The sequence below is a fragment of the Lineus longissimus genome, chromosome 3, assembly GCF_910592395.1.
Source record: "Lineus longissimus chromosome 3, tnLinLong1.2, whole genome shotgun sequence".
NCBI lineage: Eukaryota > Metazoa > Nemertea > Pilidiophora > Heteronemertea > Lineidae > Lineus > Lineus longissimus.
The window spans coordinates 2,662,153-2,688,746 of record NC_088310.1 but is presented as its reverse complement, the minus strand read 5'-3'; the positions used below and the strand labels follow the sequence as shown (position 1 = coordinate 2,688,746).

At 40.7% G+C, this 26,594-nt stretch overlaps 2 protein-coding genes across 2 annotated transcripts; one reads left to right on the top strand and one right to left on the bottom strand.

The window, feature by feature from the left end:
- Positions 1-1,751: 1,751 nt before the first annotated feature.
- LOC135485367 (uncharacterized) lies at positions 1,752-25,630 on the top strand. The gene is made up of 20 exons (XM_064767306.1): positions 1,752-1,977; positions 2,320-2,379; positions 2,691-2,841; positions 3,055-3,251; positions 3,507-3,664; positions 3,858-4,045; positions 4,251-4,620; positions 4,786-5,026; positions 5,506-6,193; positions 6,484-6,652; positions 7,080-7,215; positions 7,505-7,969; positions 8,248-8,885; positions 9,012-9,139; positions 9,384-9,470; positions 9,665-9,754; positions 10,045-10,199; positions 10,417-10,603; positions 10,839-10,954; positions 24,983-25,630. The coding sequence occupies exons 1-20, from the start codon at positions 1,823-1,825 to the stop codon at positions 25,170-25,172; spliced, it is 4,569 nt and encodes a 1,522-aa protein (XP_064623376.1). The 5' UTR covers positions 1,752-1,822; the 3' UTR covers positions 25,173-25,630.
- LOC135485368 (uncharacterized) lies at positions 11,301-24,193 on the bottom strand. Its single transcript, XM_064767307.1, has 2 exons — positions 23,979-24,193; positions 11,301-13,347 (listed from the first exon to the last, which is right to left on the bottom strand). The coding sequence occupies exon 2, from the start codon at positions 13,299-13,301 to the stop codon at positions 11,796-11,798; it is 1,506 nt and encodes a 501-aa protein (XP_064623377.1). The 5' UTR covers positions 13,302-13,347; positions 23,979-24,193; the 3' UTR covers positions 11,301-11,795.
- Positions 25,631-26,594: the final 964 nt, after the last annotated feature.

Here is a 26,594-nt window from a genome sequence, read left to right as displayed (position 1 = left end):
AAAACATGTACACACACCAATTGTATACAGATAGCGCTCGAGCGTGTGACTGACTATTGGAGTCGATTGGCGTTAGAAGTAGGAACTAGATGTTATTGGACCAACAGTACGTCAACGACCGGCGTACCTCTTTAACCATCCAGCACCAGTTGTTTTCAGTATCCCCCGCCTCTCGATATGACTAAGGAGTATAAAAAGCCTGAAGCTCAGGATACCCTTTGACTAATTCTGATTGGAAAAGTCACGGTCCGACCCTAATACATTTTTGCCCCAATGTAGCTTCCAAAATACGAAAAATTGACATATGTGCATGGATGATCAGATATCAAGATAAGGAAGAAAAAAAGAGAAGAAGTCTGCAGCAGATTCACCGGGATTCGAACCCGTGACCAGCTGATCCACAGTCAAACGCTCTCAGCGCTGGACCGTCAAGGCTTTCATGCTGTAATGGAGATTTTATTCGCCTCTTATATGCGATATGCAAAAGAGCGCGCCGCAATTGTAACAAGGTCGCGCAGGTGGCAGAGTGATTGTCCGAAATAGATCCAAGAAATCGTATATTTCGATAGTTGCACAGATTTTTCTCAACATATCGTATCCATATATCTCAGTGATATAAAAGATTATGCCTGCAGTTGATTTAACGTTTTAATGGCCGTTTTTTTAAAGTTTTTAAAAATCGAGGTCAGCAGGGTCAGAGTCAATCTTTCAATGGTTTTGAAAGACACTGGCAGGGTCAAAAGAAATAGTTGCTGGTGTAGATGATATCAGCAATATGGCGGAGTTCCACCCCACCCGTGAGATTTGCTCTCGTCACGTCATGAGCATATTGAACTGCTTGTGAACCGAGCTGAATATGTTGCGGCTACCGCTCTCTCCATCATCCCCGACGATATGTGCCGGTGCCGGTGCAATGTTTTTGAGTGTTTCTGTTTTTGAGTGTTTCCCCTCATTGTTTGGGAGCGCTCAAAAATAGATTGACAAGTTTTTCTGTGTATCCCCCCTATTGAAAAGTCGTGGTCTCTCTAGCTGCCTATTGTTTGGAAACACTGACACATGGGGAACAACCACAGATGTTACACCGGTCGTGCGAGGTCGTTTCAATGAAAAAGACGCACGCCACTGCCGTACCGGTACCTGAGAAAACTTGCCGTTTTAGGCAGATTTGTGATGATTGAAACAATAAATCTACGTCATAGCTTGTATAGTTTTGTATTTTGTACTGTGTAGTAGAACTTGCCATTATATCAATAGATATTTCTGTAAAATGATAATGCTGTTCTCAGATCTCCAGCTGTTCTTTCTTGTGACAAGCCTGATGCTATTCCTGGTGATGAAATATATGTATTAGTAATGTAGTATATTTCTGGTGTGTTCCCTGTTGTAATAATAAATCATACAAATCCTGAAAATCTTTGCTTGTATTGTTTTGTGCTTGTTACTCAAATTTGAAGCATACAGTATCAAAATATACTGGAGGAAGACCACACACATGAGGCGGTATCGAAAGACAAGTCTCATTGCGTTTGTTTGTAAAGTTCGGGTTCAGGGGTTTTCAAGATAAACAGAATATTAATAATAATGATGAATACTTTACTGTCACACCGCGGAGACGGATCCGCGGCCTCCCTTGAACGGCCGTTGTGAAATCGAGTATACCTCCTACCGACAACAACCTACCGGTTTTGAGCATGCGCATGGCGCTTTCTTTGAAAAAATAAGTTTTTGGTTTTCATTGTTTTGATGCCAATACTTATCAAAGTTCACCTTAAATTCTCGTTCATGTAACCCATCAATACGTCGACCTCGTCGTATATTTGACATGGAGTCGAGTGGTGACACGGAAAATGCAAATGAATGGGAACTTTGCAAAGAAAATGTCCAGCCTTTGAGGCAAGGTCGAAAATTTGCAAATTTGTCTGCAGCACTGCAACCAAACTCAACAGACTTGCAGAACAAGATTCGTCAACAAAAACAGTTCAGTATTTTGTTTATTTCTGTCTCAATTGCTGCCTGGTTTACATTTAGAATAAGATTCACTTGACGTACTGTGGGTACTGTGTAATTTTGGAATGCATGAATGATGAAAGAAATCGAAATGGATTGGATTGTGACAGTCACATTGCGACAAGCACCAGTCAGAGTCAGACCAGGTCCAGGCCCATCTTTCTTTGGCTGCTGTTAGTGTTAGGTTCCTATCCATGGTCATGCAGCAGACTTGGACTGTTGTCGCATGTGTCTCTACAGACTGAATGTCATCAGACACTAAAACCAGTGAAACGGTCATGATGTTTTGATTTCAATTCTTCATTTTTGCAGAGAATTTGAAATTGAGCTTCGCACATATAGTGGAGATGATCCACTGGATGTTTGGTATAGGTAAGAATTGATTTGGAGTTGGCCTGCCCTTTGTCATAATTATGCCCTGTCAATTTAAAGGCACCCTAAACTGAACAATGCACAACTTTTCAATTAGGCAGGTGTCCTAATCATGCAGATCTAATTTAGTAATTAGTCGTGAAAAATATGACAGCGATGAGGGGGATTTGACGTGACAATTGAATGATACATCTTTGCTATACCGATTAGACTGCTGGGTGTTGATAATAATATTAGCTAGACTGTACATGGACATAATTCATACATGTTTCGTTTCTACAGCATTGATAATCATTATTCTTTATTTGAAGGTACATAAAATGGACTGAACAAACCTACCCTAAAGGTGGCTGCGGCAAGGAAGGGAATCTGATAGAACTTCTCGAAAACTGCATCCAGCGATTCAAGGATGATGATGTTTATAAAAATGACTTCAGATATGTCAATGCCTGGCTCAAACTTGTGAGTATTTAAAATACACTGCTTTTGACCAAGAGATACCACTGATTCTGTATTATTTGTTGTTTCAGTTTGGTTTTAAATTACAAATTACAAATCTAATTAGTTTTATAGAGTATCCCATCAGTGAAAATGCAAACATGTTGATTGGAATATGAATGCTATTTTGCTTTCTTATAAACTTTGATTACAGAAAGGTGTCCATCCAATTTTCAGGCTAATCACCAGAGTGAGCCACTTGAAATCTTCAGCTTCATGTTCAACCACGGTATTGGATGTATGGTGTCCAGTTTCTACTCTGCATGGGCATGGCAGTATGAAGAGTCGGGCAACTATAAGAAGGCAGATGCTATATTTCAGCAGGGCGTGAGGGCAGGAGCCCAGCCCATGGATCAACTCAAGTCACAACATCTGTAAGTATTCTTCAAAGAGGATTATTGGATCTTACCTTAGTCTGTTTCTGTTACGTTGATGGTCTCCTTCACAATATCCACTGGAGGCAAGGGGTCTTTTTGGAAATGTTGGAGTGACTATTCTTGGCCAAATATGGCTATAACCGCTCCAAGGGTCAGCGGTGCTGTAGAGTGTCATTGTATGTAGCGCTAGTGAAAGGGTTGATAAAAAATAATACAGGTTTAACTTGGTTTAATCCTTTGCTTTTTTACCAGGGAGTTTCAAGCACGACTTGCACGGAAGGTGGCTGAAGATGGAGATACCATGATGGAGACAACTGATTCAGGACCACAGAGGAGCACTCTGGCACAGCTCAAAGGCCATGGAAAGCATAAAGCTGTTGGTGTCAACAGGTTGAATGTCTCAACAAAACGTAAGAATGTATGATTTAAAAGGAATTGATACCGGGCTGGCAGTCCAGAGTGACATTTACATTGATGCACAGTGAGAACAAAATAATGAGCAGCTGGAAGGGGGAATTTTTAACCAGAAAAGTGACATAAATCTAGGTTAGATGGCGTCGAAAGTGTTGAGAGATAATGAGACGTTTTTCTTGATCTTTTCAGCAGCCCAAGGTCTTGGCGTTGCAGCAGCACCGAAGCAAATCAGCGGCCCATCTTTCTCCATATTTACTGAAGAGAGCAATCCGTGTGCCTCTCTTCCACCACAGACAGCTGAGTACAAGAGTATTCCGCAAAAAGCCAAGATGAAAGCTGAAAATGAGCAGAAGCCAGGGAAATGGTCTAGTGCTAAGGTAATGTTCGATCTGATCCATGTAATGTGGAATTGAATTTTGTTGAGGGGAATGTCGGCAAAGACGCCCATTAAACTAATTTCCACCAATTGGAATGGACAAGGAATTTTGCAACCGTGACAGTGTCCTGCAATAACGAAAACTAGAATGCTGTCACCATTGTTCACAACCTGATTGTCAACCTTATTCGTTGTATTCTTTTTAGGTCAAACAGAAAACTGTTGGAACTGTGCCCATCAGTGAAGTATCTCAACACAACCAGCCAGCATTCCCCATACATGCTGATGAAGGTATCATAGATCCGCCTCCTACTCCAAGGACGGCGATACGAATGGACAACAACCAAGTCCTCAGCGCAAGAAAACCCCAAAAGCAACACAATACTCTTCAGGCGATTACAAATTCTGCCATGGTTGTAAATAATCCCGGTGAGATGCCAATGTACTGCAAGTTGAAGGTGTATGGTGGATTACATGAGTTGCAATTGGAGGAGATTCGGGCGGCCAGGTGGAGGAAGAATCGCAAAAAAATTGAAATGGAACAAAGGAGACTAGAAGATGAGAAAAGACGTGCTGGTAAGATATTTTTTGGAGGATGATTTTTTTACCAAACTACTGTTGTAATTAACTCTCAAAGTTGAGTTTGGGGTTGTAAATGATGCACACCCTCTGGAATGTCAATGACGTCCTCATTAATACCCATTTTATGTCGAAGTTTGTTTACACTTCTGTCTACTGCAGAAGAGATGAAATCAATGATGGACATGATGAAACAACAACAAGAGGCCCTGGAGCAACAACGTCTGCTTTTCCAACAAATGCATGAAAAGCAGTGGCAACAACAACAACAGATTCCTCCACAACAACAGCAACAACAACCACAACAACAGTTTCAGGAACAGAATGATGTGTGCGTCGACTTCAATCCTCCACAACAACAGCAACAACAACCACAACAACAGTTTCAGGAACAGAATGATGTGTGCGTCTACTTCATTTTCATTTCTTTGTTTTGGTTAAAGTTTGAATTACATGCAGAGTTGACACTACCACACTGATACAGGAGATGGCTGGCCTATTTTGTAAATGGTTTGGCTTCAATGTTCATTTGGAATCATAACGAAAACTATCTTGTATTCAGTTCTTCTTGAAAAATAGTGCTTTGTCGAAAATGATAAGTCAAACTTGACATGTGAATGGGGAGACACTGGTTATTGATCTTAATTCCTTTCAGTTGATTAGTAGTGTGTTACCCATGAGGTATGCACTCTTAATATGCGCTAGATTCAATCCCATGGTGTTGGTGGCAGAGTTATGGGCAAAATGAATCTCATTTTTAGCAGAGAATTTTTTGTTTGTTTTTATAATTGGGATGTTGGAGTACTGGAGAAGATGGATCTCCATGTTGCCATCGATGTTTGTTCTCTTTTAGGTATTCGAACGCTGTTCTTATCATTTCAGGAACACGTTAGATGCTCAGTTAGAAGAGAAACTCCAAATTAGGGATGAATGCAGTCAAGATGTCTCGATGAGTGCATCGCGCAACACAAGCAGACAGCTCGCCTTTCCTAACAGTGCGGCTGCAGCCCTGCCACCCAAGTCAGCCTCTGTTAGCCGACAGATGTTTGACACATCGTCTCAACGACAGTGCAATGAAAATTCGTTCCCATCTAGTATCAAGATATTTGAAGATTCAGAGCCAACGCCTGCACAATCTAGTATGAAGATTTTTGAGGACAAACCTACCCCATCTGGTATCACGATTTTTGAAGACAACACCTCTCGTGTGAAGCCGACGCAGTCTAGTATAAAAATATTTGAGGACACTGCGTCAGGTATGGATACAGGTGCTAGAATCTTTAGAGATGACGCAAAGCTTGAGAAGCCACAGACAAGTGACACCGTCAATGTATTTCAAGAAAGTCGCGCTCCCACTCAACCTCGTGGATTGCAGCCAAGACTGTTCAAGCGGGAATGTACATTTCAGGAACAGGTGCCTGCGCCAAACGTGTCGGCTGCCTCTGCTCGCACTCCTGGACAACATGAGCCAAGTTGGCCGTCCAATTCTTTCAGTCGCACGAGGTCGAGAGAACCGACACCGGACAGCTTTTATAATCCATTTAAAGATTCAGGTGGCAGGAGTCGAGAGGTAAATATCTTTCTCTTTTTGTTCATCAGTATCTAGCTGGCACTATAGCTGTTGAGAATGGTGGCTCTCGAGTTCTGTCTGACTGGGATTCAAAGTCCCATGCCAGAACTATTCAGCTGAGTAACAGCTCTAAATGGACAGATTACGGCAGACTTTGCTGATTTGTACATTGGCTTGATAAAATTTGGGCTGAAAAGTTTACCATGTAACGAGAGATTCCAATCATGATATCAATTGCAATACGAAGTGTAACTAGGAAAATTATACCGGTAATGTTCTCTTCTTTACAGAGCATGGCAGCACCTTCACCTACGGTCAACACGAGAGAGGCATTCCAACTTGTGATGGGCATGTTCAACAACACCATTGACAGTAACCCAGAGGCCAACTTTGGGTGGGAAGGGAACAATGAGTCTGTGGTTGACAACCAAATGGAAGCGGAATATGCTGTGGAATCAGGTAGGGGTCTTTCACAATTGGTTCCAGGGTTGGGCTCGTGTGGGAATAGGGCTCTTTGGTCTGCTGCCCTGAAAGTTTGTGGCAGTCTGTCATAAAGATTGTAAGAGTAAGTTGCAACGTCCCGGCGCTGTCTTTGGTTGTAATCTGAGAGCAAGTTAATATATGAGGGAAAAACTGAGACCTCTGAAAACTTCCTTAGCAAGTCTGATGATGGAGTGCATTGATCTGTGTAATTCGTGTGGTTGTTCTTCTTTTGAACTGCTGTGTGCACTTGCTTGTCAACCAGACTGTTAGTTCCCCACAGAAATGAATAAAGTTCTACCAGTATAAGCAAAAATTCCCTTCATTATTTTGTCAGTTCTACTTTGCAGTTCGCTTGAAAGGAAAACTATAAATGAAATATTTTTTTTAAATTAATCTTTTAAAGTGAAACCAAAAGTTGCTGGGGGATGCCTTGGCACACACAATGCCCAGCCCTTTGTTATATTTGATGAGAATCAGGGAGGACGGCATTCTGAAAAGGTGCTGAAGTCACATCAGGATCTAATTGACCAGGAAAACAGGTGAGAAATATTGTTTGGTAAATTCGTAATACTAAACCATTGCTTCAAAATGATAGGTGTACCATGCAAAAAAAACTTATATCATAATGTCAAATTATGGACTCTTAACCCCCAAATTCACCACAAACCTGTCTGTCTCTTAAGAATGCTTACAAACACAAAAGCTTCAATTTATGTGGATAGAGAAATTCGCATGATGTCAAATTCCATTCAGATTTTCCCCATCTTGCACATTTTCTGCATCCCTTACCAAATGGGGAATAGCAATGATTCATTTGATCCATTTCAGAGCACCGGCAGATTACAATAAACAGCCCAAGAGGACAGGCTTATCTGGTATTCTCCAGCCAGCCACGGATATTCCTTGTCAAGGAAAAGAGGATGATTACGGTGATGGAGACATGTTTGGTATAGAACCACTGCCAGATGAAGATATGACCTTTGCCCCATGTTTCGAATCGACCAAGAAATTCTCCCATTTAGCGCAAATGGTGTCTACACCATTTCCAAATGCAGGAAACGTACCACTTCCTAATCCCGCCTTGAGTAATATCAACGTTAACCAAACACAGTTTGAGACAAAGACTGGGCTTTGTGCTGAAGAGACGATGTTTATGTGCAAGAGTTTGGACCAAGAGGAGATGAGTAGTAAGAAAGACATGCCGCCCTTTGCCAAGGAAAATGTTTACAGCTTGGCTGAACAGTCGCCAAAAGAAAAGTTCCCACGACCGAGCATCGGTGTTGGACAATTGACGTAAGTTTGATTGTTAATCAGTCAGGTTTACAACATTGTTGTGACATTTCTTTCAATCACTTGTAGCTCATGCCTTCCAGTGCATTGAAGTGAAATCTGATAGGCCATATATGTAGACATACCAGGTTAGCATTTGAGTTGAAGGATCAGGATGAAAAATACCAGGATGGTTTAGATCAGCCCCGGCTCACAAGAACCTGGTCATGGTGGAATCATTTGGCTTTAATCCATGGTTGTTGGTATCATTTTGTCAATTGAAGCTTATACTAATTTTTCAGGCCAATAATGGAAGGCAGTAGCGAGAAGTCATCTGGGCACAGCGACAACACCAACAATGTTTTCTGCCACACCGGCTTCTCCAGTCACCACCCGATGACAGGACTAGAGACTGTCGATGAAGAGAGTCTGCGAGCTTTGTCCATAAACGAGTCGAGACAAATGAATCTCCAAGCGATGGCGATGAACGAATCAAAGCCTGTGTGTCAGGTATCAGTCCGAGAGATTACAGCACCAAATGTTCTGGCCGTGAACGAATCCAGGAGAGACGTTTCTACATTTGATGTTCCGATGCCCGAAATTTCACTGCCTGCATTTAGCGTGAATGAATCACGAATGAATTTGTCAGAATATGATGCACAAGAGCCAGAGATTTCATTTCCTGCACCGCAAGTTGAGAATATGAACCAGACTTGCCACTTTATCGATATCACCCACTACGAACCAAGCGAGGAAAACACACCAGATTTCTTGTCAACGTCGGTCGTCTTTGATTCATCAGATCCCTTTGATTTAGATTTGGTCAAAAAATTCATCTCGAGGTTGCCGACACCTCTGTCGTCCCATCCTAACTATCATGAATGTAAAGGAGCTATGCCGAAAATCAAGATCAGCAAGTCATCCTGCATGGTTTCAATAGGTGAGTTGGAGCAAATTTTGTCTCAGATTAGAGGAAATGATTGTAATAAAGAGGGCAGATAATAAGTGAGACAGATGTATTAACTATTTCTCAGCACCTGAACACACTACAATTGGCATTTTTCAGGCCTCGAAGAGTATGAAATTGTGAGGAAAGTTGGAGAAGGAGCCTTTGCTGATGTCTACCTCGCCAATGTTATTGATTTGGAGGAGGCTACCGGTTTGGACTTGGAGGGAAATGAATGCGTTGTGAAGGTCAGTTCACAGATAAAACTTGTCTCTTCCTTGTTGTGAAGTGATAGTTGCATGCAGTTGCAGTGACTGGCTGCTTGACTTTTGTGATTAATACTGAGGTCCTTGGTTGTATAATCAAGACTTCTCTGGTAGACTGATGCAGCTCAGACCTGAAGCGAACAGACGTGATAGACTTCTAGCATCCTCTTGAAGCATTTATTTGTGCCACACACCAAATATACCCATATTTCTTCTGTCTCTCCAGGCCCAGAAACCTGCATGTCCTTGGGAATTCTATATCTGTTCTGAGCTGGCAAAGAGGATGAGGCGGCTCCAAGCTCCTGTAGATCCAGTAAGTTTTCTTGTATTTTATTTTAGTGGTATGAAAGTTCTCAGTTTCAGATTCAGGCAAGTCGTGTTGTTCCAATCGTTACGACTGGGTTCTTGCTGAATAAAATAAAAAAGGCTTAAGTTAGCCGATAAGAATTGGCGTAATGTAAAACGGTCATGCTGCATTTGCCTGATTCTCTTTTCTTACACTTTCAGACGCCCTTCTTCATGAATATTGACAAAGCTTACTTCTACTCTGATGGCTGTTTCTTCGTGAATGCCTACCACAAGTATGGGTCACTCCTGGTAAGAAACTGCTGAAATCTATCACAAGTATTGTAGAACTATTGAAAAAAAGCTCCGTGTCCAGTGTCTATATTTTCAGTCAAATTCGATGGTGTAAGTGCTGCCAATTGCAGTTTCACCCAAGGCACCTTAATACATCTGGTTCCATTTCTGACCATCCCCCTGGTGTTCCATGATTGCAGTGAACTTTTGATTTGCATAAAACTACAAAAGTCAAACTCATATCATTTGCTTTCCGCTGTGTCAGACTAAATCATTGATTTGCATATTATTAATTTTCTAACTTGTAGAATCTTGTGAACGCCTTCAAAGTTAAGAAGTCCTTCCTTCCTGAATCCGTTGTCATGTATCTGACCATCTCACTGCTGAAGATCTTGGAGAATCTGATGGCTGTTGATATCATACATGGAGACATCAAGCCTGACAACTTCCTCTTCGTTGGAATGTAAGTAAAATAGTTTAGAAGCCTTCATCTCATGGGTGTGAGTCAGTCCTTATTGACATCACATGATCTTGTGGTTGTTTGCTAGAAGTTGGCTTCGAGTAAAGCCAAAATATTTGGAGAACTTCAAATTCTGGAAGTTGTTTGTAAAGATTCGCAAAGAAGCAGCCAAATCTTTAGCAGTTTACTTGAAGACATGACATTCTTTCCTTCCTTTCAGGCCTGATGGTTCGTCTTCCACAAATCCAGACACACTCTTAAATGAGAGTTTCCCTGTGAAACTGATCGACTTTGGTCGTAGTATCGACATGGACATGTTTCCTGCTGGGATGACGTTTACGGCCAAGGTTGAGACGGACGGATTCCAGTGCATTGAGATGAAGACTGACAGGCCGTGGACATACCAGGTTAGCAATAGAGTTCAATGATTGGGGTGTGAAAAGAAGTCCGGGAGGTTTAGATCAGCCCCGGCTCACAAGAATGTTGTTCACACGGAGTCGATCTCAGAAATCGTGCCACATATTTTCACTTGGGAAATTTTCTAATGTTTAAGAGAATAAAAGTCCACAGGAGGTTGCTCCTTGACCCCCTCCCCTCATCACCCCTTGAAATGATGGAATAAAACTTGCCATTTGATTTCAGACGGATTTCTTTGGCATTGTTGGAACCATTCACGTGTTGACTTTCTCCAACTACATGAAGGTGATTTTGAGTAAAGATGGATCAGAAAAGTGGATTCATTCCTCGAGGTTCAGACGGTGAGTCTTTTAGTTCATTCACGTAACTGCATCAGCAGTGCTAATAAGATACCATTCCGACGCTATTTAGCTGGTTTAGGAACGTCCGGTTCAAATAGGTCTATCTACCTAAAACAGGCTTTTTGTAAGGCATATTTGCACTGGCTTAATAGCGTCGACACAGTAACAATGTTACCAAGTATCTCTCGATTCATGATGTTAGATGTCCCTAGAATTAGAAATACCCAAGATTAGAAGAATACTTAGTAGAATTGAAGCACTGAGGAGCCCATCAGCTCTTCTTTATTTTAGTCAGTGCTTCAATTGTGTACTGAACAGTCTAATTTGAAAGTAGCATAAGTCTGAATTCTTTTTTCATATCTGTTTTATTGATTGATTCTAGTGACTGTTCACTCTATTTACAAATGACAGGAAATGTGTAAATGCACATTAAACAATATACCAAGAAGAGAATAAGACCATACGATTGTAACCCTTCTTGAAAATGTTGTGGAAACAAATGAATTTACAGTCCGAGATCATTAAATTTGGTTCGCACCATGGTTGTGTAAAGTATTCATTGTTTTAATGCTTACTTCATTTTTCAACAAATGATTGGAGAAACTCAATTAAAGTTTAACATGAAATTTATGAATGACGAAAGCCCAAGTACATGTACAGTGGAACCTCCCTTAGCAGACACCTCTCTATTTAGGACAACCTCTCAATTAAGGACACTAGGTTTGGTCCCAAATTGGTTGTTGTCATTCAATTTGACCTCTCTAATCAGGACACCTCTCTATTGAGGACAGCACTTGTCAGTCCCGAGGGTGTCCTTAATAGAGAGGTTCTACTGTATATGTTAGAGATCAGAGGGTGCATGCGCTTGCCTGGAGAGTATACTATCACATGATTGCAGGCAATGATCCACAGACAGCTGTAGGTGACTGTCTAAACTGGAGTCCCACGTCTCTGAATGTGCATCCCCTCCCTGTCTATTTGTACCAGTTTTAATCCTCTGATATGCAATAACCTTATTGTAACTAGTGTCCTCACTGCCCGGAACTGAACTGGAAGTACTGATATAATTCTTTCGTAAATAAAGTGGTTTGGGGGAAATAAGTTTCCGCCCAAGTTTTGGCGACTTGGGTGGTTTCTTCTTGTCATGTTTTTGTTTCCGCTGCAAGGGAGCGAAAAGTTTTTGAAAGCTGTTTCTCCGCTTCACCTTCTTCTTTTTGTTCAGATTCTCGACCGAGTCAGGTTCGATGTACGAAAGCTTGTGTCTAGGAGAGTTGTCCAAGTCCTGCAGGGGTATGACTTCATCCAAATCAGTCCCCACATGGTCACTCTCTCCTAGATCCCAATCATAAAATCTCCCGGAACCGTGAAAAATCTCGCTATCTGAATCCTGAAATTTCACATATTTTCCAAATCTGATTGCACTGCCTATTTCATTGTCCGTATAATCCGACCCCGGGGTCAGCAGTCGATCGCAAGATGTATTCCCGTCCTCCGTACTGGGATCAATACTTGATTTTGACATTTCCCAAGTGTGTCCATCCCGACGCTCTAATTGTGACTCTTCATCCTCTGTATTGGTTTCTAGGATGTCGTGTAACGCTGCATCTCCCGAAAAACTTGGTTCGAAATAGTTTTGAAATGTTTCAACGTCCGAAAGATTGGTTTCAGAGTTTGTTTTATATGATGTGTCGTCCTTGTCAAGATTTAGTGATTTTGATTTGATAGTATTGCACAATGTGAATTTTGGCGGTTTGTTAGGAACCGGAGGGGCCGGTGGAGGTGGCAACGGTACCGGTACCTGGACCGGATTTGACTTGGTGTCTGTGGCATTGTCATTCTCATCACCATTGATTAGTGTTTCTGTGCTTGGGAGATAGAACGGTGGCCGAACAACCACCTTGGGGTAAACATGCATCTCATCCGGTGTGGCCTTCTCTGTCAGATACCCGTCATCGGTGTCTTGTGGACTCACAGCAGAATGCACCATCTCTGACATATCCCCGAGAAAGTTCCCAGCAATAGGTTTCTTCGACATTGCGGAAGCTAGTTTTGATATCATCTGGACTATTTCTAATTGTTTGGAAAATCGTTGATATTGGGTCGATTCGGTGTCGGAGACCCAATCACTTAAACTTAAATTGTCTGGTGTCTTCTGCTTTGCCTTTGGCCTCTTTTCTCTCTTTCCAAGTTTCTTTTGTTTACATTGCCAAGTCAAGGTCAAGGTCACGTCATTCTGACTACCCATGATGCTCCATTGAAGCTGTTTAGCTTTCGTCTGCATGTCGAGCAAGAGTTCCTTGACCGTACTTGGCAGGCGCACAAGGTAGGGTGGGCGTTGATAAACCATGGTGTGCGTCTACATCCTCATGTCAGCGCCGCAAACGAAAATATTGCTGAAAAGATATAAAGATAGAATGTTGTAGCGAGAATTCAAATCTTTTAAATAGTTGGCTTAAAAGCTATTTTGCAGCAGCTGTTATGTACTTGGCTGAAAAGAAAGTATCTATGACGCAAAGGATAGAATTTGTTGAAACTGCTGTCTGTTTTTATCCAGGTACTTAAGTTATTTTTGTATCGGTAGACTCTTTGACATGACTGAACCACCAAAGACACATTTCAATATGGGAAGCAGACGACACAAATGACATGAGTAGATATTGAAAACATTCTGACATATTGATCAATCAGTCATGTCTGTGATATGGTATTTATTGTGATTGATAATATTTGGCTGTCTATCATGTCTGTGACATATTGGTGAAGTGTTTCCAAGATGATTTCTCCCATGTGTTTGCCGATTACCGAAGGCCAAGAGAATGAAGTCATCGATTTGCTCATTAGTCCCTCATTCGTTTGAAGCCTCAGCTAACAAATTTCATCATGTTAATAAGAGTAAGACCACACTTATTTGGCATCTGAAATTATGTCTTTCATTCTAAGCCCACACCATTGGCCTGGATACTTTACGGTGATATTTCATCAAAATAGGAATCGGTATCCACAGAACGGTGTATAGCCAAAGATACAATTCATTACCACGAGCAGACGACACCAATGACATGGTGCAGAAGACGAAAACATCCTGTGATTTATTGTCAGATGCCTGATCCAGATTGATATTTTCTTTATGTATCTCTGTCTGCAGACGTAAGATCTCCCCTGGTCAAAATATCTAGCGGCGATTGGTTTTTGGTGATAAATGAAGTCATCTTGACTTCATTAATCAACGGCTACGTTCATTATCACAATCAGGGGGTATGTTTGTATAATTTTGCCAATGTGACACTCCTTTTCCATTATCGGTGTTGGTTATCTCAATATCTGATCTAGTTTTCTGATCTAGCAAAAATATCACAATTATCTGGTCCGATGACATTGTCGTGGTCTATTGTCCTCAGTAGCTAATCATCAGTCAAGTGTGTCGTTGTGTCTACCATGGCTGGTTATTGATTATCATAGGGGTGTCTGTCTGTCTGAATGCCGCATTTGTGAAGATTGCTGAGATTAGAGCTCTAGTTTGTTTGCAAAACTAAATGGTTAGAAATCTTAGGGTATTCAAATGGAGTTCTTTTTGGGTCTTGGGCATGGACTTTTCCTCCAAAAAAGGTTTCGTTCCATCAAATCAACTCTTCAGACAATCCACTCTCGACTTTACATGTATAAGAGGGACACTCTGGTTCTACAGAAACCTAAACATGTTTTTCCCAAATTTGGCGGAGACTTGTTTTGCTGATGTGTTCTCATCAGGATGTTTTTCTTTGTGTCCTCCACGATGTCCAGGGTCCCTGAGTTATTTGACAGCTGTCGTTTGAACTGCCCAACAGGATTTAAGTGTGTTGTCTTAGGCAACAATATCCATGCTTCTGAACTTCAAATCCCGACTAGGAGAATTTCCCTTGTGGCGTATTCATGGATATTTTAAAACTTGCGTCTGTGAATAATATCTGGATGTTGACTTTAGTAAATTTTCTTGTTGATGTGTCTACGTCTGCTGCTAATGTGTAATTGACCACAAAGCCTGTCGAACGCAGAAAACCACGATAGTTTCCGACTTAGTGTGGCCCTTCCAGCAGATGTATGCCTATGGAACTCCCCCATATAAACTGACCTTCCACTGCACAGAGATTGGCACTCCATCCAAGGACAGAACCTTGCCTTGCCTCTGGGCAAAGAGTCCCACAGAGCAGACACATCAATGGATTAGCATACGCCTACACCCCTGGGGACAGTTTAATTAGCATAACCTATCAGCCAATAGAGACCATCACATCCCTAGTTCAACCATAGAACAATATTGCTATTAACCTCTCTCGGGTGTCATATCTTTGGCAGAATTCTTATCTCGGGTGCTTGTGTCGATTCACTTTCCTTCATTATTGATATGAGATACGCCAGACAGCCTTTGCTACAATTATACTTCTTGGTATGATAGTATCTCTGAAGAGTTGAACTACAATTTAGAGCTCTCAATCTGGGACAGGCTTACCGGTACAACGATTTGTTGAGTTCCGTGGAACAAAATGAGACTTTCAAAGAAACATGGTCTGGGCAACATATTTTGTTACTATTTTAGCATGGGGGATTAATACAGGTAGGTTTGTATTCTGAATAGAAGGTGTCAAATGTATCTCAAAGACATGGCGATTAGGGTAAAGTGACTTGCCCAAGGTCACAAGTGATGCATCCTGATATATCCAGGTTTCCAGTATCATCAGGTTAGCTCTTGCCCCCCCCCCCCATCTTTCATATTTGCTGAACAGATCTGGTAGACTGTCTGGCTGGTGTCTAATTATTGGATCTGTCCAAGTTTCCATCCAGATATGATGATGGATCAGCATTTCTGCACCAATAACTGCCATAGGTGCGTTTTTTCTCCCAACCCAGCGATCACATCATGGCTGTGCTGTGCCACAGCTGGGTGATATTTGGTGTCATTGCCTCCTAACTGTCTGTCTTGATGGCAAATTATCATCATGTTGTTGCTAACATCTACAGTAACTGGTTGTTGTACAATTACAGTTACTGTAGACCCCCCTCTGCCTCCATTTACTTCTCCTTTGAAGTGACAGTCAACTTGATTGATGAGATGATGTGATCATTCCTCCCTTCATCGAGCTGTCAGTTTGATATTCTTTTATATCAATATCTGCTGACATGTTCTCATCGAAGCTTCTTAGATTATTGGACTTTTGTTTTCCTTTGATTAATTCAGTCAACAATTGTGTTCCCATTTGCAGCCTGGATTTGTGGATTTCTTAAAATTGCTATCATCAGGTGATAGTGACTGAAATGGTTTTGTCAGAACATGTCTTTGTGATTTGAAACCTCTTGTTCCAAACATGCACTTGGGATTATTGATGTGATCATCATTTACACCATGTTGTCATGTCAGTAGATTGTGATAGTTGCAAAAGTTTTATAAGGCCATCAATAACTTATTGTTTGTTTGATGTAACATACAAAAGCAAAACACTCGAGTAGGGTTTCGAGTTGGCAGAACACGCAAATGATTCAGAACCCTGGAGACCGATGGTTAAGGGGGGGGGGGCTTCCACGGCTGAAGACTAATCATGAGTGATTTGCTGGTCCACTGTAGTATGACATTCCCTCTGCAATAATTATCCATCTCAACATTAAATTACAGAAATCTGTGTTTGGTCATTTCAGCATGTTCCGGGATCCCATCAAAATACTTAATCAGTATGCTCATGGCATATCTGTAATGTCATTAAGAGCTTATATTATTTGCCCGTTCAGGTACCTTGCCTTATTGACGATTATTGATGAGTTCTTGCTCAATGATAAACTCATATCAGTCATGGTATCTTCATCAAATCATATCTGATGGAAATTAGCTCGGCCTTGTTTCATTAGTAATAATTGGATGATGATAAACAGCGATGTCTTCGGAATTCTTATGAGTTATCTTAGGGACAAAACTGATACCCTTATGTTGATATGGATGGGCTAGATCCAAACTCTCAGGAGTTTTGTGTATACCACTCTCAGAGTTTCCAGTTTAGGTTATTTCCTCTTCGGATTTCTATCTATTCTGTGCATAACGTGTGCATAATGTGTCCCGAAAAAAAAAGGTTTCTGATCGTGCCACTCCACACAGCATACCAAATTAAATAGATTGGATGTTGAAAAAATGTTGGGGAACTGACAGATTTTGCTTTCTATCTCACTGCGTTGGATTGGTAACTGCTGGAAACAGTAATCATAACATATCGCCGATCGTTTTTCGTGACCAGTCGTTATTCTTAAAGAACACAAATAGGAGACATCAACTCGGCCAATGGGCTGTCAGAAGACGTAATGTTCGAAATAAGCATCAGTGCTGTTCATCTCTGAGGTCATTGGTTTGATTCCCGGTCAGAGCAGGTCTTCTTGTAACAGACTAGAGGGGATGTCTCTCTGACAGGGTACGTTTCCTCAGTGGTCTCAAGTTTTCTCCTACATTACTTAGAGAGCTGATTATTGCGTGATGAGGGATGGTTACCACAGCCTTGCTACTAGCTATCGTACACATTCCTTTGATCAAAACTTTCAGTGACAGTGTCTCAATTTTGCACCATATCACACGCACGCAAGAGGCAATTCAGCAGAGACGTGTCACAGTACAATAGATCAAAACAATAACAAATTAATTGAATAAATGCTCCATTCATTAACGGATGGAACCGGACAATTTGTCTGCTCGTTAAGCTGACACGCTAATTAAGACTTATATTGGCGTCTAAATGGATAAAAGCTTCCGAATGCTGCAGAAACTTCCGCTTGTCGAGATGTAATAAGGACTTCATGAAAGTGACCTTCCTCTAGTTCAATGAATGGGCCTAATGGGGTCAAAAGAAGAGCAAAGTTTTACATTTACAATTCATTGTATTTCAAATCCAAATCCAAAAAACCATATACGTCTGCTGTTGTTATTGTTCTTGCATCAAAACCCTCAGTTGTTGCAAAAACCTACTAAAAATTTGATTGATTGTGCTCTAAAGTGCAATTTGCGTACATTTATTTAAGTTGGATGTTTAAAAAACAGATCCAATTTTATCCAAGTCGAGACTGCACGCTTTACTCCTGTACAGAACTATCCAATTTTGTTACCAGGGCACGCATGAGTTGCCATAGAATCTTGAGAGTCTCTTTAACATGTTTAATTATGTTTCAACATGCTTTATGTGCAAGAAAAGTGTGAGAGATCACTCGATTGCTGCTGAGTTGCACTGTTAGCATCCGCAATAGAAGCGGCGATTTTTCTATCGGTTAATATACCAACGTAGCATTGTTGAGGTGAATTCTGTTGAAGTACAGTCACATTCTCACTTGATTAGTGATGTGATAGGGACTGCATTGAGATGACTGACTAAGAGGCTGCACAATCTAGTGGTCAAGGTGTTAAACTCATAATCCCAACCGATCTGACACTTGTCATATCCTGTGAATGGATTAATACTTGAACCAGTACCTGCTGCGTATGCCAGGACAACCCAAAGACCAAGTGGACAGCAGCTCGTGATTTGTGATGCACCCGTTTACCCTTGGCGAAGATAGGGTCACTTGTAGCCAGTAGACCCAATCAGTGCCTAACCGTAGTGGCACTGCAACGTCTCTTCATTTGAGCTAATGTAGAGCAAGATTAAGAGAGAGATGACTGGCAAAGATACAAGGCGTGACCTTGTAATAATAAATTGTAGAAACATTGCACTATAACCCAATTCAAATAAAGCCACTCACAAATTGTGATGGATGCATTTTTAATTCTGCTGATCAAATTTAAAAGAGATCTGGCGTCGGTGTATTTGAAATCAATTTAATATTTAATTATATGGAAATTTTTTCTTTATAGACAACATTTGGTTGAAGCAGAATATGGGCAGCAATAATCGTGAACCACACCTGTTGGTGGTTCAGCTGGGGTGTTTAATTATCATCACTTGGGAGTCTTTCATTAGCTTCTCATCCCCAAGAAGGCCACCTTAGCATCAATTTTCCCATCCAATTTACCAGTTTACGATTATTTAGGGAGCAATGATGGTTGCTTCAGAGGCATTCTGATAGGAAGCGGGCCATCTCAATATTGGCAAGATGCATCAGAAGTTAGAGCTACCCACACAACTGAGAGCTTCTTCTCAGAATCTTGTGTTCAGTCTGTGCAGTCTACAAAGATATTGTGACTCTGATAAATCACTTAAATTTGTTAGATTATATATTGAAATCCCATCCTCAAACACAGAGTCAGTTGAGTCTGATAGTGTTCATTTGGTAAACGCAAGCAGAGATAAGGATTCAACGTTAATCCTCTAACTGCAGAGCCAGATCAAAAAGTCTCTGTGCACAGGCTCAGACTTATTTACAGAACAAATTCTACTTAAAAATGCATGCATGAAAAGGAAGGAACAGAGGCCAAACAAGTTGTGCTTGATGTACTTTAAGGAAAATCTTGGTTGAAAATGTGGTCACCATGCAATCAGCAAGAGGGTTAAACAGTTTATCCACTTTGATTTATTTCACTTCTTATCTCAAATGACCAATTAGGCGGTGCTTTAAAGATGTTAATTTAAGACGTTGATGCGGAGTTGATATTCAAAGATCGAGTCGTTATGCTGATTGACAAGGAATGAATAGGATGAAGAATGCTTAGGTTTCTTGTATAGCATCTTCCCTTTTATGAATACTATGGTATCACTACTTTCTTTAATGATACTTGGCAGTGTCTGCATCAGCTTTCAAGATGCCCAATATTAAATGAAACATCATGAAATCCATAAAGAAACCAAATAAAACTCATCGCATATCTTCCATCGGATATTTTTTGGTTGGTGACAACATATCGGAGGCTGTGGTGTCAATAAGATGTTTAGTAGTTTGGTATGAATAGCCCGCGGATAAAAAGTTCCATTACACGCTTCATATTGACGTCCTGTCTAGATATCAAGTGCAATTTCTTCCCAATTCCAAGTTGCAAAATAATATGTAATGCATATAATCAGCCACACCAGAAGGGCGATTCTGAAGAGATCTCATTGAATAAGGTTTGGAAGCGACATGCGTTGCTTTCAAGTAGAAATCTATAGACTCTATCTAACAAGCATCATGTACCTTTGTGTATTTTCTCTAACTTTCAAAGAATTGGGATGCCTATTCATTACTATAGATAAAATCCTCCCTTAATTTTGATAAAGTGTCATGTTACAAAGTCAAGTCCTCTCGTGAGGCATTTTTGGATCCGAAATATTTCATACTCTGCTGGAGTCATTCTTTTCATACAGACCTACTTGCCAGCAGTAATTGATTCTTGTGTAACTCAATCTCAGAAGTCTATAAAGAAGGTTTTGATAGTACTTTAATCGTGTTTATGCAGGTTTTGTATCAAGTTTTCCATAAATAGTTTTAGAAGAAATAAAAAACGGGGAATAGGAAGAGAGAATTTTCGAAAGCACAGCGCTCTTCAAATGATAAAGGTGTCTCCCATTTCGCTACGCAACATGCATTGTATTGTAACACTCAAGATTGCAAAAAACCACACTGTCAACAGATCCCACCAGATTGATATTGTTGAACAAGAGTCCCATCCATCAAATCGATGTAATCACATTACTGTACTGATTGAACTGGAGAATTTTTCTGGGTGAAGACCATCATAATTTGATTACATTGTGGAGCTTTTTTCAAGAGGCTGTCACACAGCTCAGCGATGCAAAGCAAATCGATTCAAATCAATTTCTTACGATTGAGTGAATGAGTCCTTGAAGTTTAGCGATTTGTTTTAAAATGAACGGAAAAAAAGGCCCAAGAAGCAAAGCCAGGGAGTTGTTTTTCTATCAAGGGAAATTAACCTCGCGGAAGGGACTGTACTTTCATGTCAAACTTGACTTCAATGCTATGAATGATGATGCAAGCGGGAGCTTGAAAATGAAAAGGAACATAAGATGTTAAACACGTCAAAAGAATAAACGCTAACAAGATCCCAGGCTGTTTTGTGACTGTACGCAACTCTGAGCAATCAATTTGGTAGTCTTCTTGTCGGCTTGGTTTTTTCCTTGTAACTTTGTAAAGCTAATATTGCATTAGCATTACCGTGAAAAAGTGGTTAGATTGCCTGGATGTTGACATCATGATGAGTTTTTTACCAGCGTTAAAAGAGAAGCATCTTCCAGGATGTTTGGTGGATGATAGCTTGACAGGTTGGCACCGAGTGAACGTCACCCCATGTCACCTTGGAGATCTTGTGTTTGATGCCAACTTTGAGTGTTGCGGTGTCAAAGGTGTCTGTTTTGAGTGCAACATCTGGAATTGAGCTGTACCTATTCAGTGATGTCTTAGATGGCTGCCACGTTACCATTTTTTGGCTTTCATTGCGGGTAATCCACATTGATGTGTCGGCTGTACCGTATTAATCAAATCACTACACGCAGGCAATGATCATTTGGGAAAAAAATATGCAATCAGACAAGCTCAAACCCACGATGTTTTGGAGTGCTATTGACCTGTTAGTGAAGATTCATGGGGTTTCTACACTGGATTCTTTCTTTATTATGATTGGCATAACTGGCACTAAGCTGCAATACCACACAGAAAATATGTGAAGTTAACAACTGTACGAAGACTCTGACGCTCTGATTGCCCAATCAATCTTGGGGGGAGGGAAGTCACATTTGGGTAGAAAGAGAGAAAGGAGATGTTGTCATTGAACCTGCAAACCTAATACTCATAGGGTAAGCTTCCTTCCTCCAACCAACTGAGATTGGGCGTGTGAGCTACTGGCTTTGTACTGCTAAGAGACCACAAAACTGATTGTGTATGAGAAGAAACGTGCCTCTATCCAGAATGATTGCTTCACAAATCCTCAGGAGATGGTGACGTTATTATGAGATTTTGATGACGGCTTTCGCAGTGGAAACGTATGACCCAATGACGGTAGCTGCGTACAAATCTCTGTTATATAGAGTGTTGGGGGTATATCTAGCTGTGAGCTGTTGATTATGTTGTGCCGGTAATGCACTTAGGTATTGCATCCTGTCCATTGTTTACCAATTGTTGGAACCGTTGGTGTGATGTTAGAGAGCGGCTGTTGCATTGATGGCCACAAAGCTTTGGTGCTAGATTGGAGGCATGATCTGAACATTTCTGTCAAGGTCTTAGAAGGAACTATAAAATTCCTTCAAGTATGATCAACTCAACAGGTTGCTAAAGTATAGAGTTAGTAATGGTGTCCCATAGGACGCGGTTGTGTTGACATATCAACCTTGTCGGCCAGGTACACAAGTGCAATGCCCAAAAGAGTCCAGGTACTCCAAGTCTACAGGTATCTAAGAGGACGTGTCCAGATTCGAGAATGAGTCAAAATAGAGTGGATGGTTAATGAATTTTGGTCACATGAGAATCAGGCGTTGCATTTTATGCATTCCGATGAGTCGGCACTTTCCCTATCGAAACATAAAGTTTCCCCCAATCATAGTATACTGTTTCGGTAAAATTACTATCCCATACAATGTGCAGACTAAAAGTCTGAATCTCTGCCTGCCATTGGTGACAGTCTGCCTATTGCAGTGTTTGTATTTTGGGCGAGATTATCTCTTATGAGTCGATTATGGTTTGGACGTGGTTTTAGATGGCTACCCTCTCTACCCACCATACTCAAGGAGGCGACTATCATCGGTGCATGTTACTCATATCCTTCAAGGAAAATGCCATTAAATTTTGGCAGCAACAGCTAGTCCCCCATTGTCATCTTTTCTGTATGATTTCTATTCTGCGATATAACCCATTACAAGTATTTATGGGTCATGGCTTGAAGTACACCTCCCCTACTTGAGTTCAATATGGGTGCCAAATGCCTTTCGAGAATGCACACATGGCGTACAGAATTCACAGTGTTCAAACTACGTGTATAAACTGAATTAAATGCAGTTTGATAAACATGCTGGTAATGTTTGTATCCCATTGAATATATGAAAGTGTGACATTCTGAAACAAACAAATCTGGAAAAAAGCCTAAGATTATCTAACAGAAGAATATGTCAGAAATTCTTCAAGGATTGAAAATGGAATATTAGACATTATGATAGGCTCAAGAATGCATCCTTCCCATGTTCCCCAATGAGATTTTGATGAAAATCCAATCTTATTACCATTTTCTCACTTTTCTTATCAGAAATTTGCATTGAGTCTTGATGGGTTAATGGAACAGCAGTCCTGATATTACACCCTCAGACATAACTGCTGATATTAGTCAATGGCCTGGAAGACTCAACACTACTCTGAATGAATGCCAAGAACAACATTTATATCAACAACTGGCTGACACCTTGAACTTATCCCCTGTATTAGTATTTGACAATAAATGTTAACCAAATGTCCTGTTTTGATAACTCAAAGGCAGAGATAGTAGTAATGTAGAGATCTTTTATGCTGTGATTGTAGGAATTTACCTTCAGGCAACTACAGAAGTTTGTGGTTGGATTTTTTTTTCCACCTGAAAAAGTGTCACTTGTGGTCAATGTGAATGTGTACATACTGCTGTTTTGACTTTAAAGTTAACTTTTATTTCCATTCTGCGGCCATGCAGTTTTGTATTTCTACCTGACCCGAAGGTATTCAGTTCAAATACACATTCCAAGGCAAAGCATGTTAAAATTAACATTTTGATTAAAGAAATCAATTACTCAGGTGCTGATAGCTATTGTATGTCACTATACAAACTGCTTTTTTTATGAAAACAAAACAATTTATATCAAAATCATAAAAAATTGTGGTTGCTCAACCAAACTTTAAGAATCTCAACATGCTAACCAAAACTCAAGTTCGAATCATGTACCGTAGTCTGATTTCACATGTTTTATTCCTCCATGGGTTCTATTCTACATTCCTAATGCCAATGATTAATGACCTTGTCAACTTTATATCAAAATTTAATACCTCATGATTTATAGCATTGAATTAAACTTCAAAAATTATTCCCAGCGGCAGAAATTGTGACAAAATTATGTAAAAGTAACAAAATCAGCGACTAACTCACCTTCTCAAATTAAGACCATAGATCCAACGAAAGTGTTCATCGCCTCATGTCCCGACTCTAATGAATCTCAAAATACCGCTGCACCGCTACCCTATTTACTGTATGCACACTACCGCCACTCTCTGGATGGCGAGGCAGTGAATGGGACGGAGCACTTTACGTTATTGTGTTCTGCCTGTTGATGACAATATGGTATTCATGCAATGAAATGCACCATGTGAGCTGTCTGCTGGTTTAATAATGGTAGTGAGCACTGCCCGGGTTTTAACATAACAATGCCGTGGTATTGCAGCTAGATTTGGGATATCTGATAAAGTACTTGTAAATATTAGATAAAGCTATTGATTGAGACGCTTGACCAGTTTTGAGTTGTTGTTAGAGTTTTATACCAGGAATAACCTCTGTATTGAGGACACCTGGCTAGACCTTGGTCTAAGTGAAAACTGTGATCCCTTGCACCCAAGTGAGTGTCTTTGCCAAGGCAAGTAAACAAAGATCCCGCACGGGTGACATTATGCAGTGGACTCACAAAAACCTTAAATATATGATGTTGTAATGATGATGAGGGGAGTCATCCACCACTCATTTCTCCACCATGTGAAGAAGTGATATTGTGTAAATATTTCTTCTAGTTAAAAAGTGCTGAGATAATGGCCACTTTCTTATGTCCACATCAGAGAGTAATCCAATCAAGATAAAGGGGCATTCAGAAAATTGCCTATTTGGGCTCTCTGTCTGTCACTACAACCTTTTGCTCTTAAGTCATGTTCAAGATTACCGCTAAGTCATCCTGTTAATGAGTTGTATGCGTGCTTGTTCATTTCAGTGACTTATTACTGTTAACCCTTTCCAGGGCCTTGGTCTCCTCCTATTGTTTGAAGAGCTAGAGAACTGCTGGTCTTAATAAATGCAATCATTCTCATTTTGCATAACTTTTTTAGGAAAGTTTTTTTTCAATTTAGTGGAAAAATAGAAATCTAATTCATATCCTGTTATCATTTCAGGAGTTGGAAAGCCGTTGATCTTTGGACGGAACTCAATGACAGTTTCCTAAATATTCCAAACTGTGACAGTTTGCCGGACGTACGGGATATCCGCATGAGATTTGAGCGATACTTCAAGGAGCATCTGATCAGGAATTTCATCGAAAAAGAAGCTAGGATGGTGGAGGTGACATTGCTTAGTCCCCCTTGAGTTGTAACGTTCAGGCTTGTCATCAAGTCAGACCACAATATCACATCATGGACTTACCGCTTGTCACGGTCCGGGTTTCACTTCAGTCACTTGTTACGAGCATGTTCATTTAGTGACTAAAACTCGAAAACAAGACATCACAACATTAGGGTAAAGTGACATCATGAATCATATGTAGCCTACTTCTTAATTTGTATTTTCTGTTTTAATATATAAACTTTTCTTAGGCCGGTATTTAGACTGTAGTATGATAATGTGAGGAAATGGACTCTAGATTTCTTAAAATCATCATGGTGATTTGGATGAGGAGCCAGAGCTGTATACTGTAGTTCACTTTGTATGCATATGTTGTATAGGCACTTGGTACGCTTACACCACCTGATTTAGAATAGCCTGAGTTGATTGTATAGTATCATCATCGTAAAGTCTGTACTTTTACAAAGAGGCTGTTATTGAAATAAAACTGATATTTAAGTAAATATTTACGGGTTGATTCATTCATTCTTGCTGAATACCTCAAAGGTCAAAACCTGCACGGGAATGGACATGATTCTGAAGACAATGTCACAATCTGGAGGAGAATGAGATCATCCTTACCTAAAATCAGAGGACAGTTTCCCCTGCGATGGAATAGAGCACTGGACATAATATTAATGAAATTTAAAATTCAGTCCCGCCCCCTACCCATATGTCACAACCTGTAGGTATCCTAGGTGGGCAGGATTCTGGAGACGATGTCACAATCTGAAGGATTATAGAATTGGCCCCTTCATCGTCAAGGACAGATTTTGCTGGTCCGAAGGCCGTGTCTTTGCTGGAGAGGTTCTATTGAAATCAATGATGAAGACAGTACTTGAGCCTGTAAGAGGTATTCTTCAATAGCCATCATGCTGAAGGTGATGTAGGATGAATTGCCACCAATGTCTCCAATAGATAAACACATAAGATCAGTCTAGGCTTTTGTCATGGTCTATGTTGTGCATGACCTATTCGCGGTATGGTCTCCCCCTGGTTGTGATTTGGTGATAGTGTTGGATGTTTACTTGGTTGTGACAGGGTGTTTGCGATCCACTGGTTTGCTGTTGGTCAGGCTGGTTGTGCCATGGTCTCTGCCATTCATCCCCTTAGCTGTAACAGGATATGTGCTCTCTACCAGTATGCTGTTTGTCCATCTGGAGTCAGGTTGTGACATGGTCAGTTCTGGATGTGTGCTTGATTGTGACAGGGTATGTGCCATCCACTAGTTGGCTGTTGGTCGACCTGGTTATGGCATGGTCACTTAGACTGTGAGCTCACCTTGGTGTGACAGGATACGGACAGTCTACTAGTTTGCTGTTGGTCAGGCTGGTTGTGGCATGTTCGCTGTGGTGCATCTTTTTACCACAGAGCCCAAAAAAGTATGAGGAAAATGAATAAAGGCTG

Excerpts from the sequence above, each read along its gene's own strand:
- LOC135485368 (XM_064767307.1), bottom strand. The coding sequence starts at position 13,301 with ATGGTTTATCAACGCCCACCCTACCTTGTGCGCCTGCCAAGTACGGTC.
- LOC135485367 (XM_064767306.1), top strand. The coding sequence starts at position 1,823 with ATGGAGTCGAGTGGTGACACGGAAAATGCAAATGAATGGGAACTTTGC. Across the intron at positions 3,665-3,857 it reads GTTGAATGTCTCAACAAAAC|CAGCCCAAGGTCTTGGCGTT; the intron begins GTAAGAATGTAT and ends TGATCTTTTCAG. Across the intron at positions 9,140-9,383 it reads GAAATGAATGCGTTGTGAAG|GCCCAGAAACCTGCATGTCC; the intron begins GTCAGTTCACAG and ends CTGTCTCTCCAG.